Here is a 15,136-nt window from a genome sequence, read left to right on the forward strand (position 1 = left end):
GAGATTGAGTGGACACGCACGTGCACGCAATTTTGGCACGCCGTAAGAAAAAGCTTCACCATCACTGGCCTAGAATACCTCTATCACATCAAAGATATTGTATTATTATCTCCTCCTATTATTCTTGTAATATTGGTAAAGTTCTAATAAGGCTTCAAATATTTGGGGTAAGCTCTCCTCAGTCAGAAAAATTGTTTTCCTAGTCCTACCCAGGTTTGGACCTACCCATTTTGCTATCTGCAGCAAAGGACAGAATGCACCGTCTTATCATTTTATGTTAAATAAAAGAATGATAGGATTAGTAATAGCATCCTGCATTCCTAGTCAGAAGCTTAGTTTAAGGCACTTGGAAGTAAATCATATGATGTAAACTGCTCTGTTTTCCAACATTTTTCTAGCAATTAGATTTTTATCCCCTTGATATATAAATAAGGCAGTCATATTTATTATCAATATATCACATATTTTCACTTCAAGAATAAAGATGTGTCCATGCTGAATTAATGATGGCAAACATGTTGAGTGTTCAAGAAAATAGGAAAATTGCAAGCCATGTATTTTCCTTACTCCTTCCATGACAGAATTTTTGTTGGAAAAGTCCTTGATTTCCGTGACAAAAAGTTGCCTGAGTTCTTCCATCTCTGTGTGAAACTTCGCTCTCTCCTCTTCCTTCCATCTTTCAAATTTCCTCCTTTCCTCATCTTCCTTTTGGCGAAGACGCTCTGCTTCCTATAAGAAAAGAATTACCCCAAAATGGAAGATAAAGTAGTTATGGGGCTAAGAGTAGATTCAGGGAATTGAAATGTTTTTAAAAGTTTAGCAGGCAATCAAACTAAACAAATATTCTGAATGAAAAACTGAATGAGGATTCTGGCCCAGACCTTGAGATCCTAGTTTGAGCTGAAAGTTTAGCATTGCATTCATCAATGACTTAGAGCTGGCTGGGGTATTTTGGGAGTTGAAGTACACACGTATTAAAATGGCTGGGCAAACACTGATAGACCAAGCGATAAACTGAATGACAGTAACTTGCAAAGACAGTTTGTACTATAACAAATCAGTGACGTGCAGTGAGGTTTATGCCTGGTGAGGCTCAGCTGGGCATCCTTTTGCGAAGCAGCTCAGCAGGGCAGCGGTCGGCCTCGGCGGTGTGGGGGGGGGAATTTGCATTGCGGGAGCCACCAAGCGCCCAGGTCTGCAGCAAAGGCACTTGGCGGCTCCCGCGATGCAAAGTGCCCCGCCGCCCCCGCTGCCGTCGCCCACCTGCTGCCCCAGCCTGCGGCTGCTGCTTCTCCAACCTCCGTCGCTGGAAGTCCCGGATCGCCTCTGGGGGAAGGCTGAGTGAGAAGCGGAGTGAAGCTTCTCCACGGCCTCCTGGCGCTGTGCAGAGGCTCTCGCAGGAGTGCGTGCCAGCGGCTGGCGGCCCGGAGCGGCCCCGGCTGTGAGACAAGGCAGCGCTTAAAGCAGCCGCTGCTGCCGCCACCGCCCCTCCTTTACCCGGCGGGATGTTCCTGCCACCTTGGGCCACTTTGCCACGTGGCAGCTGCTTCTGCAACGAGGCGCTGGGCCAGGAACTGGAGAAGTCGGCGGATCCTGTCTTCTCCTCCAGTTGTCCAGAGGCGAGAGCCTTTGCGCAGCACTGGGAGGCCGCAGAGAAGCTTTGCTCTGCTTCTCACTCAGCCTTTCCTCAGAGGCGATCTGGGACTTCCAGCGAGAAGCAGGCTGGGGTAGTGGGCGGGCGGCAGCATCAGGGGCGGCGGGGCACTTTGCATCGCAGGAGCCGCCAAGCGCCCAGGTCTGCAGCAAAGGCGCTTGGCAGCTCCTGCGATGCAAAGTGCCCGTCTCCACAAGAAAGAAGCGAGGGCTTCTCCCGCCTGGCTCTTGCAAGGAAACCCTCAGCTAAGCGTTTTATGGCTGGCTGAAATGCGCGGACGTTTCAAGCCACCCACAGGGGGACTAGGAGGGAATGGGTCGCTCCTCAGGAGTCTATCTAGCCAGCAGCCCCAGGAGACACCCCCCCATGAGAAGAATTGGGCCCACCAAAGGTCCCACACCCACCCACCTTTGGGATGCAAGAGACGGCAAGGCTTGCAGTGAAGGGAATCTGGACCCTGGGAAGGTTGGGGAGGGGTGAAGAGCGAGCCTCCTCCTTCTCCCCCACTCCTCTCTCCTCTGAAGCGCACCCTCCGAAATAACCCGCCCAACGTAAGCGTGCTCAAGAAGACATGATTCGCTGCTCCCAGATCAGGAGGCGGGAGAATTAGTGCCTCTTTTGCATCTGAACTTTTTTGCCTTTTAACTCTTTCTTAACTTTTAGAAGGCGAAAAATTCCTTATGCAAAGGAGGCCCCGAATTCTTTCGCCTCCTGCTTTGGTTAACACTAAGCAGACACCAAGCCACTGTGACCTGGAATCTGGTAGCAACTATCTTGGCTTTAATTATTTTTAAAAAATTATTTAAATTTCTTTCCTTTTCCTGAGGAGACTGGTGAGGCTCCGCCTCCCTTGCCTCTAGTGACTGCACGTCCCTGTAACAAATATTTGCAGTGCAACCTATGCCCCACTAAGTTTATTGGGATTTAATTTCAGTCTTGCAGACCCTAATACTATCATGCCAAGTCTAATTTCTAGTTATTGTACAAACAACTATTTACCATTTTGACTACTTGTAGATATTTGAGAGCAAGATGGTATTTTCAAATAGCAACTGGAGAGGAAACAGAGATCTGGTAAAGATCATTCTGAAGGAATAAACTTATCTGAGTTATTTGATTTTGTTTTACCTGGGAAAATCAACTGGCCACACCAGTGTAGAAGACAGGGCTTTCCCTTCAAGCTGAGCTCAATTCCTGGTAAATTCATGGATGTATCTAGGTAGTTGATGGCCAGTAATACAGAAGCCTTCTGCTGCTATTTCTTTTGAATTTTCTCTAAATTATTAATCAAGAACGAAGATGCATTTTACCAATTTAATCTACCGTCCTAATATTTCTCAGAGGACGTCTATTAAAATACTAATTAAGAGTCATCCTATTTAGCTTCTGGGCCCAGAGAAGATTGGCCTGTTGCTGAATCACTGCTGACATTTTTGACAGAGCATGGATTATTCCCATTTTGCCTACCTATAATTAGTTTTCACCTTGACAAAAGGCATTCGACTTTTGCTTTCCTTTTTATTCATACTCTTACCAATTCATACCTGAGCCCTTTGCTGACTCTCAGCTTCCAGCTGGACATGGGTCTCCTTCAACTTGACTTTCAGGTCTTCGATCTCACTTTCCATTTGCTGCACCTGTTTCTTCTTCAAATTCTCTTCCAGTCGATTAAAAAAGAGGCAATGTTAGTGAGGGCCTCAACTAGAAATTGAAGCTGTATAAAGAAGCTGAGATAGGAATTCAACTTCTTACTAGATTTTTATGCTGAATTATTTCTCAAGAATGAAGATGCATTTTGTAACAAATGCTGCAAACTTTTTAGCCAGTTTGGTTAGTGGTTAGTGGTTAGGGCCAGGGTAGAAAACAGGACACCACCACCTTAGCATTGAAAGCCATCTGGGTGACCTTAGGCCAGTCATGCTCTCTCAGTCCAACGACCTCACAGGATTGCTGTTTTGGGGAAAATAGGAAGAGAAACGTTTGTTCCGTGTGTTTGCCACCATGAGTTACTTATAAAAATATTAAAGGCAGGACACAAACCGATAATAAGGTAGGTAGGTAGGTAGGTAGGTAGGTAGGTAGGTAGGTAGGTAGGTAGGTAGGTAGATAGATAGATAGATAAATTCAAAATGCAGGGAAAACCAAGATAAATTTTAATTTTAAACCATTTTCACTTATTCAAAAATGAATTGGCATTTTCTGTTTCAAGAGAAACGAGGTTAGGTATATAACCACTGTAATTTAAAAAGTTTTAAAAAGTCTATGGCATTTATTAAATATAGGTCTCCCTAATTTGACAAGATGCTGCAAACAGTTAACAGTCTAAACCAGGGGTAGTCAACCTTTTTATACCTACCGCCCACTTTTGTATCTCTGTTAGTAGTAAAATTTTCTAACCGCCCACCAGTTCCACAGTAATGGTGATTTATAAAGTAGGGAAGTTAACTTTACTTTATAAAATTTATAAAGCAGAGTTACAGCAAACCCCTACCGCCCACCATGAAAGCTGGAATGCCCACTAGTGGGCGGTAGGGACCAGGTTGACTACCACTGGTTTAAACCTTAACCTCCTAAGCTATTATTTAGATTTTAAAATTGCGATGATGATATAGTGATTCAGAAAGTTTACAAATATTTTCAGTTCCAGGTCCATTTTACCTTTATGTAAAGACAGATACACAGTGGTTTGGACATTATGGCAGTATCAGATTTATTGCAAAAGCTTTGTTACATTAAAATCTACCTTAATTTAGCTTCACACACAATGTATCTCCTTCCTTTACTCTGAAAGTGGATATAAATAAGCCTCTGCATGCCAGTATTAATAAGTTAATAAGTGAACTTCCTTTCTCTCTCCCCCCCCCCCAAACCTTTGGATTTTCCTCCATAGGAGAAATATTCAGGCCTATTAGTGCTTACCAAGTGCAGTGGCTTCAGTATGTCTTCGCTCCATGTGGCCTTGTAGAAAGGAATAATTCATGAAGGTCTTGTCACAGAGCTGGCACTAAGAAACAAGCAGAAGGACGCAAAGTCATCTAAGGACAGATTAAGCATGTAATCCGATCGTAGAAGAATTTCTCCAAGTAGTTCTCATTCTCTGCTCATTTATTTATCTTTTGAGACTTTGTGACAAGCAAAGTCAATGGAGAAGCAAAATTTACTTAACAACTGTTACTAACTTAACAACTGCAGTCATTCACTTAACAACCATAGCAAGAAAGGTGGTAAAATGTGCCCAAACTGTCTTCCTTAGCAACATAAATTTTGGGGTCAATTGTGGTCATAGGTTGAGGACTATCTGTTTTTAGTTAGCATCATATTTTCTGTAAACTTAAAATAGTTCTAAATCTTGGGTTAATGGAATAATTTGAAGCATTTTATCCAAACTAATATTCCCAATCTTTATATACATATACATACACACACAACACACACACACACACACACACACACACACACTGTATGTGTGTATGTGTATATATATACTCTCAATCTTACATGGGAAAAGACCCGAATACACCAAAACCTGTGTGTGTATGTATATACATACATAGATACATAGATACATGCATACACACATACATACATACATGCTTGTAATGTTGCATTTGCATTTGTGTCAGATGTCATTGTTATTTAGGACAGTTTCTATTTTTCAAATGTCAATCTCTAATAAACAATTATGAGGGATTTTAATCAATTTCATCTGTTATGAAATTTAAATATATTTCTTCTACCAATAACTGCTCAAATGGTAATATTGTTCTTTGTATTCAAAGACTGAATGCTTTCAGCACTCCATAATTATGGTCAGAAATATGTGCAACACAATCTTTACTGTGAAAACCAGGTGCTAAATGGGTCTAAATGTGTCTTTATTTACATATCTGAACTCTTGAAAGTGCAAATAAGTATAATGAGGTATGCTGAAAAAATAAGCTTGAAATGAGAGCAGAAAACTAAGAACTAATCCACATGAAGGGTAAGGTTAGAAAGAGTTCTGTAGGTGTTAGGGAAACTATAATAAGGAATTCCAGCATTAACTGGGGAGAAGACAATGGCAAACTTTTTCTGTATGGATGCAAAGAGAATTGTATACACATAATTGGAACATTTAGATGAATTTGGGTATTTCATACGGCTCTTCTGTTCTGTGACATTCAGAAGGCAACCAGGGGGCTCCCTTGTTTCTAGGGCAAAGTTGTTCCAAAAGAGGGAATTCCTCAGATAGTGTTTGCTTCATGACACCTTCATGACACAATTGAACCACACAACCGTGAGGACTTTCAGCAGATACTCTAATGGCTTTGATCGGACAGGCAGAATTTATCTGGGAAAGGCAGTCTCACAGATATTCAATCTCAAGACATAGAGGCCTTTATAAGTAACAAAAACTTTTTAATTTCCGTTGGAAATACACTGTTAAGTAAGGGAGTTCCTTACTTAACTGCAACAAGACTCTCCCTAAGAATATGGGCACTGCATTTTCTACTAGTTGAAGTTACTGGACAACCTGCAAGACAAATTTCGTGTAAAGTGAACTACAGTAATCAGGGCACAAGATGGTAAGTGTATGAATGACCTTCAGTACTTTCTGTTCTAGATAATGTTACTGGTCTCCACTCTTTCAGAGACACCATAAGTTCATAAATATTCCTAAATTATTACCTTGCCCGGTGTGGGATAGCACTATTCTACTCAGAAACAAAGTTGGTACTTATCCAGAAATAAGAGGTTTTTGTATGTACAGCCACTCTTTTTTGTTTGGTTAAGCCTAAGCATTTTTAACATATTGATGACACCTCACTCTACACTGGCAAATGACTTCTCTCAATGGTTCATGTAGAGCAGTGATTCCCAACATGGGCTCCACGCCCCACAGGGGGGCAATTTGATTTTTAATGGGGGCAATTTGAACCTTGTTTAAACCTGGTTAATGGCCTTTTAGGCTTCCTCCGCGTGGGTAGAGCTCACTTTTTGAGTACAGTAAAAATTATATGTCATGGGCGGGGGGAGGAGATCAGGATTTTAATGATGCTTAGGTGGGGCATGGCCAAAAAAAGGTTGGGAACCACTGATGTAGAGGTTAAATAGGATAGAGAAAAGAACTGACTTCTGTGGTTTACCATAGCGAACTGCATTTTCAATGATGTATGCATTTTTCTATGGCTTTTCCACTGGAAAAATTGAGAATTTAAAATTGCCAACTTTCAGTGAGTCTCTGAAAAATTAGGCACATTTTGTGTTAAAATGCAGACTGAATAGATTTCTCATGCATTTCCTATACCTCAACCTCACCTTGTGGTAGTTGTTGGCTCCAGCTTGCAAGAGCAGCTGTTGGGTGGCAATCATTTTTTTCCGTCTCCTGCTCTCTTCCTTCACCCCCTTTAATTCTTCTGCTTGCTTATCCAGGTCATACTTGATACGCTTGCAGTCTTCAAGGGCTGCCTGGTGCTGCTCCTCTTGCAGTGCCAAGTTCATACTTAAGTACTCCTGAGAGTGCAACAAATATTCAATGGTCAGCTGGGCCATCTTCAGAAACTTAAGGAGAACAGGGTCTACTGGCTGCTGACAATAGGGACACTTCTCCGCATCAAGGTTGCAAAAGGTGATACTATTGATATTTTCTTGAAGAGTGCCAAGATCCAGCTCACGAGCTACCCGTTCCACATCAATGGCACTGAATCGCCTCCAGTCAATGGTTTCTCGCCGCAACTGGAATTTAAAGGCTGGGATCACGGAGGGGATGGGTAGCATGTTGCCCGAAAAATCACCGGTGCGTTGGAAGTTCAGAGGAAACGTGGAGCCTGGCATATTTATCCAATAATGTCGAGATGTAGGCAGCGGAAATGGGTAATAGATATTAGATACGAAAGGCTAGGAAAAACAAGAATATATAGATGAATCAGAATGAAAAGAAAGTAATTGTAATATATTTACTTGAAGATATACAAATGGTTCTTGTTTAAGGACCACTCATTCAGTGATTGTTTGTATTATGTGTTGAACAAGTGGTAGATATGACTAGTCCTCAAAGTTCTGGCCAGTGCAGTGCTCCTACACTTCTGGGCACTTTTGTCCACTGGCCCAGATTTCCTCTCAGCATGTGATAATCACATGAACATGAGTTATGCCTTTCTTACCAGCTTTTCACAAGCAAAGTCAGAGAAGTTGGCAGAAAGTTTAAAGTGATGGTCATTTGAAGTCCTCACTTAATTACAAAACTGGGTAGTGAACTGCCATTGATAATAGGCACAGTTGCGTGACTGCCAGAACTGACTTGCTATTAAGCACAGTCAAGCTTTATGACTGCATCACTCAGCAATGGAAATTGTGATCCCGATAATCATTAAGGACTTCCTGTACTTGACATGTCTATACTGAACTGGACTTCACAAAATTGGCTTATTTTTACCTTTATTCAATACCAATACTCAAACACTGAGTGTATTATTGTTTGCATGTTAACTTACGTGATAACACAATTTATATACTCAAAAGTCAACTGTAACTCAATATAAGAGTAAGATAAGTGAGTTAATATACGTATTTCATTTTCTAATTAATTTACTAACCATTCAAATTTAACACCAGTTATCAATAGAAATGTTTCCGATTTCAGACTGAAAACATACAGTATCTACAGTATATGCTGAAAGGCATACAGATATCACTCAGAATTTATACATAGCTCTCTCAGACATTCAAAGGGCTACAAAAGTGCACACACCTGTGACCACAGAAAAATAAAATACCGAAATAAATAAATAAATAAATAAATAAAATACAGAAAATAAAAGCACTACTGAACTCTCTATAGTGAAAAATCAATGTAAGTACAGACATGTGTTTGCAGACCCATAAGCTTGAGGATGAAAATTTCAGTAATATCCAAAATGCAGCTGTATTGACCACATAGGCATGTATAGGACTGAGAATGTGACTTAGAAGGGTATATTTTAAAGATACTTAGTGGGAAACAGTACTACTTAATATTACATGAAAAGTTTCATTACAAAAAGTATGTTACCTTAATATATGTGAGAGTAATAGTTTGTTAGAACATATACATAATTTAACTCTAGCAATATATTGAGTTCTCTGTTTACCACAGAATAAAATGTGGAGGCCTTTTATTATTTTATATATTTTACCATATCATAAATTATTTCATGTTTACAGTATATATTTTTCTGTATATATGTATTTAGCCAAGGATCAAGCTAGGTGTGTTGAAGTCTATGAAAACTAAATAATTTCAAGTACTGGATATCATTCAGTAAAGTTTGATATATTCTTTGCATATTATTAAAAACACTCCATAAAATCTAAAAATAATTTAAACAAGGGCATGCAAAAATTGTATGTAAACATTACACTATCTTTCACAGCACAATTAAAAGTATTTCCCTCAGTAAATTCAATGGAAGTAGCGTCCACATAAGTCGACACAGGACTCAATCATAGCATACAATTCCCCTAATGCTAACAGAAAAATGATTTTTGTTATACTGCACTCAAGACACTTTCTCCAGGATTCAGTCAAAAGAGGAAGAAACGGTTTGCAAAAAGATACATACCATGATTTCAATAAAGAAAAGCTGTTCAAATCAACTTGGTTTTGTTACTTATCTTCAATGGGACAGTTGTGTTGAGCAACAGTGAGTTACCAGGTGTGTCTTGTGCAATGGTAACAGGATTCCAATGTTCTGCCAATAGCAGTGCAAATATACTGTGGTCCAATAGAATGTTCTCTCAATGGTAAAAGAACAATTCTTTACATTGTAAGATAATTTTATTGTCATTTTTTACTGTGAGCACACTTGGCACCCATTAAAAATGAAATTCTGTTGCCATACACATACATAACACACATATACACATGCTATATACATACACACACACACACCACTGTCCATTTTGAATACAGAATGGAAAGAGGAAGCTTAAGAGTCACAAGGTTGATGTTATATGGCCGCGATGGCAAACCTATGACACGCGTGTCACAGGTGGCACGTGGAGCCATTTCTGAGGGCATGAGGGGCGTTGCCCTGTCAGCTTCAGTGAGCATGCGTGCACTGGCCATCTGATTTTCAGCCTTGATTTTTGGCTGTTTTTCACCCTTCAGCTTCAGGGAAGTCTCCGGAGGGCGAAAAACAGCCCAACGCACAAACTGGAACGGACTTCCGGTTTGCCCGTTTGGCTGTTTTTCGCCCTCCGGAGGTTTCAAGGCATGCACATGCACAGGGGTCATGGTGGGAGGGGGCATTAAATTATGGAGATAGGCACACACGCGCCCACAATAGTGTACGCACACATGTTCTTCATAACTGCTATATGGGGAAACAAATGGTGATTGAATCTGGATATTCTGCTTCGGATACCACAAAACCTTGTCCCAGAAGGTAATAAAGAAAACATGTCGAGAAAAAGAAGGAAAAGGGGGGGGGGGGAAGCACTGTTTCTAAAGTGTTTTTGGGGAAAACATTTAATTCTGTTAAATGTTCAAGAATAGAACTACAAAGAAAAAGATGCTAAATCATTTAACAATGGAAAAATGTTCAGTAGAAGGCCTGAAAACTAGAAACCTTTTCTGTTAGGAATCCACTAGTACTTCTATGTACTTGACTTATCCAAGTTATATATGTTTGTATGTGAACTATAAAGTTCAATTCCATTTTTTAATGCAACAGCATAATGAACATTCAAAATCATTATTGGAAGTCCTAAAATAATTTATTATTCTTATATAAAGTGGAATTGTTAAATCAGCTTATTATTGCAGGTAAAAGAAAACAGCTAATTTGAGAAGTCAGGCCTTCCATGGGTTTAGCATATATCACAAAGAAAAAAATGTTTTCCCCCATTACCTTTAATATTGGAGAAATAGCACAAACAAACAGAAAAATTTCACATCTTTAACCTGGGCAACTAAAAACCAAATTTCACATCTTTAACCTGGGCAACCTAACACATTGCTTCCTCCTAGCTAGATGTCTGTGAATTAAATTCTTTCATAGGCTGAGCATGTGAGCATGGATGCTAATTTTAACTGAAAGAAAAATAGTAACAAAAAGTACAGTATATTAACAAAAAACAAAATGGTGGACAAACTGGGTAAATTGAACATGTATGTATTGAAGGATCTCCTGGTATTATGACATGTTCTGAGTTCCTCTACCTACACACCTTCACCAATGAGAACTGAGCTGTATCAAGCCGAAGTGTATGGAACATATTGCATTACTATATCCACTTATTGGAAGTTATATTTTAGGCAGTTAGCCAGAAGACAGTGTCATATAAAAATTTTCTGGTAATTCATGTCATTCAGATCACCTAATGGTCATCTGAAATCCCATTTTTGGCACAGGCGAAAGTTATTTTTGGGGTTGGAAAAAACTATTTGTATTTCTGGAAAAACCATGTATCACCACCACAAGGCCTACATATGTTCATTATGTTTCATAAATACTGATTCTAAGCAAGAAGTTTCATTTGGGTCATGCCCGCTTTGTATGATTAACTTATAAAATCTGGTTTCAATGTATGGGACATGGAATTCATACAAGAGTTGCATACCTATCTTGCCTTGAAGCAGTCCACATCACAAATTTATTTATGTATTTATTTGCTGCCCATCTAGTGGCAAAAGACTCCGGGTGGCTAAAAGAATGTTGAATCCTCATTTGTTGATTGATGGATAAGACATGTCCAGTACAACTGTTACTTCTCCTTTCATTTTAAGAGGACTATCCCAGTGTTTTTCAATCTTAGCAACTTTAAAATGAGAAAATTTGTGAACTTCGACTCTCAGAATTCCCCAGCTATTCCATTCTGGAAGGAGAATTCAGGGAACTGAACACATCTTAAAGTCGCCAAGGTTGTAAAACACTGGACCAAGTTGTGGGAATCTCTCCTATGGTCAGCCCAAAGCTTTCTAAACTCTGGTCTTTATAAAATACACATCAGATAGGAAGAGGCATATTCAAGGCATATTATAGGCAATTAACATTTTTTATCCATTAAGCGCTATGCTATTTACAAGGATTCCTTTCTAAAAAAATTCAGAGGTGCAAAAGAATATTCAGTAGAGTCATGCACCTCAACCAACAAAACTGAAAAGGGGGGAGGGATTGATGGAAATATAGTAACACCTTAGACCAGGACAGACTCTTTCTAGGATTCCACAAGGGCTGTGTAGACAAAAAGAAAGCATGACTTTTGAAACAATGTAGACAGGTGTTAAGACTCACTCCTGTATACTCCAGAACTGCCCTTTGGAAATTGAACCTTTAGTCCTCCACAGCTAAACTATTCACACAAACAAATAAGATGTAGATGTGAGGGCTAGGAATGCTTTGAAACTGATTCAGAATTGCTTAGGACATCATATGATGACATCTCTCTACTGCAGGTAGCCCTTGAGTTAGGACCACAATTGAGCCCAACATTTATGTGGCTAAGTGAAACATGTGTTCAGTGAGTTTGCCCCATTTTATGGCTTTTCTTGCCACAGTTGTTAAGTGAATCATTGCATTTGTTAAGTTAGTAACACGGTTAAGTGTATCTGGATTCCCCATTGAGTTTGCTTGTCAGCAGGTGGCAAAAGCTGATCACGTGACCCCGGAACGCAGCAACCATCATAAATATGAATCATAAATATGAATACTCATTAAAGCAGTGTTTCTCAACCTTGTCGACTTTAAGTCCTGTGGACTTCAACTCCAGAATCCCCCAGCCAGTTGAAGTCCACAGGATGTAAAGTCGCCAAGGTTGAGAAACACTGCATTAAAGGGTCCTCTCTTTATTCAGGCTTCCTCATTAAAGTTAATGTCATTTTAAAGCTCTTGCAGGTCTGGAGCACTTCTGAATCAAACTTACTGAAAGCTCTACCTTTCCCAGGCTTTCAGTCGGCATTTTCATGAAACAACCCAACTGGCAACTGGTTTATACTTATGACCATGGCTGTGTCCCAAGATCAGGTGATCCTTTTTTGCAACCTTTTGACAAGTTAAGTCAATGGGGAAGCCAGAGTCACTTAACAACCGGGTTTCTAATTTGTCAACTGCAGTAATTCACTTAAGAACCATGGCAACAAAGGTCATAAATAATATGGGGCAAAACTTGCATATTAAATGTCTCATTTGACAGAAATTTTGGGCTCAGTTGCGATCGTAAGAGCACTACCTGTACTAGTGTACAACCCACGAGGATTAATATTAATATTAAGGATTAAATATTAATATTTAGCTCACAAGAGGCTTGGATCTGGGCATCTCCATCTCTGGATGGAGGCCACAATCGGTCCAGTTCTACTGGATCTCTTGTCCTCATAAAAAAGAGCCAGCTGATGATCAACCTTTCCTTTCCAATATGGAAACGCGAGCCCCTATTTTCCAGACTTTCAGAAACGCTAAAGCCTCAACAAAGACAGGGGCAACGGGCCCCGATTGACTGTCCAAGCATCTTCCAAGTCGCGTAACTTCTCGAGGCCAGCAGCCTTCCCCACGCGGCTTCAGACTAAGCAAGAAGAGCCGTTCGAGAATCCGGAAAGCCGCTTTGTTACTAAACCGTATCCGACTCCCTGCCTCGGTTTCCCTTCAAGCCCCCCTCTATCTCCCCACCCCCCGGTTATAAGCCGCGTATTCTCCAGGGACCTCGCATTCTCCGGGCCTAAGGAAACGGTTCCAAAGGAAACGGCTTTCGAAGAAAAGTTAGACTGGTGAAAGCTGATCGCCGAGGGAGATCGTTTCGTTCCCTGTTCAGCAGCCAGTATCATTATTCCGATATGCCAGAGATTCAGCAATGAACAAGCTGGCAATGGTTAACCGAGAGAGCGATGCAAATCTGCACGGGGAGAAGGAACGGGCTCGAGCGAGTCGTAGTTCCTCCTCCTCGTCTCCCTCCCTTTCTCCAGCTTTTTTTGGTACTAAGGCACGGGAACTACATTTCCAACAAAGCAAATCCTTACCTGCCCGCAGGAAGCATATTTTGTGAAGCAGGGCGGTGTATGTGTGTGATTGTGTGCCTGCACTCGCACTTAAAAAAAGGCCCGGTACAAACCGCGGTGGGTTGGAGACAAAACTCGGCGCTGAAATCCTCCGTCTCTCCCCTCCCACCCAGGAAATTCAACACCATCCAGGCAAAAGATCCCAGCGCCACAGCAACGAATCGCTTTCTCGGCCCGAAATTTGCAACGTCAGAGGTGAAGCCTGAAAGCAATTCCGAGGCTCTCGCTGCGCCTTCGGAGCTTCTCCCAGGAGGGTTGGAAACAGCTGGTAAACCGTCCCCCAAGCCAAGCTGTTGCTGTAGTAATTTATGAAAACACGGCACCTGATTGCTTTCTCTTGCTTGTTTAAGCTTCATTCCGGTTGTAATCTATCCACAATGTACAACATGGGAGGATCGGGCAATCACAGTCTGTTAAAATATTGGTCCTCAGAGGTCTATTAAGGCTTCGCTTGTTGAATAACAAAGCTCCGTTTCTGGTTTGGTGTCTCATCGCTACCAGCAGAGAGGAGGCGAGTCCAAAGGTTGGGGCTGCCTTCTATTGAGAATTGTATCCGTCTGTGCCCCGTTGAACGAACAAAATCCCCCTGAATGGGAGAAAGAGACCCTTTAATTTGCTGCTGGGGCTTCCAAGGAAAGCGGAAGTAGCAGCCGAGATATTTTACATTTCAAAAGAAGGCAGCACTTAATAAACCTCAGAGCAGCCTTCCAAAATTATCAGGCACTGATGAGAGAAAGCAGGAAAGTTCGTTTCTTTTTGCATTTTTAAAGTTTGCTTAACTAAATGGTGAAAGGTCCCTTTCTGGGTGGAGAACACACCAAACAATTCTTGTCAGGTTCCAAAAAAGAAAAAATGCTGAACCTTTTATGGCACATAGGTTTTAAAACACAAAGTACAGAATACAAAAAAACAGCTTGCTACAGTGTGGGGACTAACCTTATATTAAGTGGGAAGTTGTTTCATCATTAGGCCCAGCCATAGAATGAACCTTGGCATAGCTCAGGCCTCCTCACTGTGCATTATTGAGAGCCCATAAATAAGCCTGAGAGTCTTTCCTATGGAAGTGTGCTAACATACTGTAATTAAATTATAACCAGTTCTAAAATAGCATATATCTCTTCCCTGAATTGCATTCTTTTATTTCTCTTAAAATAAAGGTGATTTGTTTTTCTAAACCGAAAGGAGAAATGTAACAGTCTACTTCCATCTTTGCTGTCAGAAGAGACCAGTACTTAATTGTATTAGATCAGTGTTGCTCAGTCTTGGCAACTTTCAGATGTGTGGATTTCAACTCCCAGAAATGCTGGCTGGAGAATTCTTGGAGTTGAAATCTACACAGAGAAAAGTTTCCAAAGTTGAGAAACACTGAATTAGATTCTTTTGAGCTTTCTTAGCTTTATCATTAAGCAATCTTAATACATGTCAAAAGCTAACATTTTTACATACATTAATACAGTGGTACCTTGGTA

General features: G+C 40.7%; 1 protein-coding gene across 2 annotated transcripts in view; it reads right to left on the reverse strand.

The window, feature by feature from the left end:
* DZIP1L (DAZ interacting zinc finger protein 1 like) overlaps positions 1 to 13,754 on the reverse strand; it is a 34,285-nt gene extending 20,531 nt beyond the window's left edge. For both annotated transcript variants that reach the window (XM_032225995.1, XM_032225994.1), the window contains exons 1-5: positions 13,629 to 13,754; positions 6,953 to 7,531; positions 4,574 to 4,658; positions 3,199 to 3,311; positions 568 to 729 (exon numbers count right to left, since the gene is read on the reverse strand). In XM_032225995.1, the coding sequence (XP_032081886.1) occupies positions 568 to 729; positions 3,199 to 3,311; positions 4,574 to 4,658; positions 6,953 to 7,468 (876 nt within the window). In that variant the 5' untranslated portion in view covers positions 7,469 to 7,531; positions 13,629 to 13,754. The remainder of the gene's footprint in view (positions 1 to 567; positions 730 to 3,198; positions 3,312 to 4,573; positions 4,659 to 6,952; positions 7,532 to 13,628) is intronic.
* Positions 13,755 to 15,136: the final 1,382 nt, after the last annotated feature.

The sequence above is a fragment of the Thamnophis elegans genome, chromosome 10, assembly GCF_009769535.1.
Source record: "Thamnophis elegans isolate rThaEle1 chromosome 10, rThaEle1.pri, whole genome shotgun sequence".
NCBI lineage: Eukaryota > Metazoa > Chordata > Lepidosauria > Squamata > Colubridae > Thamnophis > Thamnophis elegans.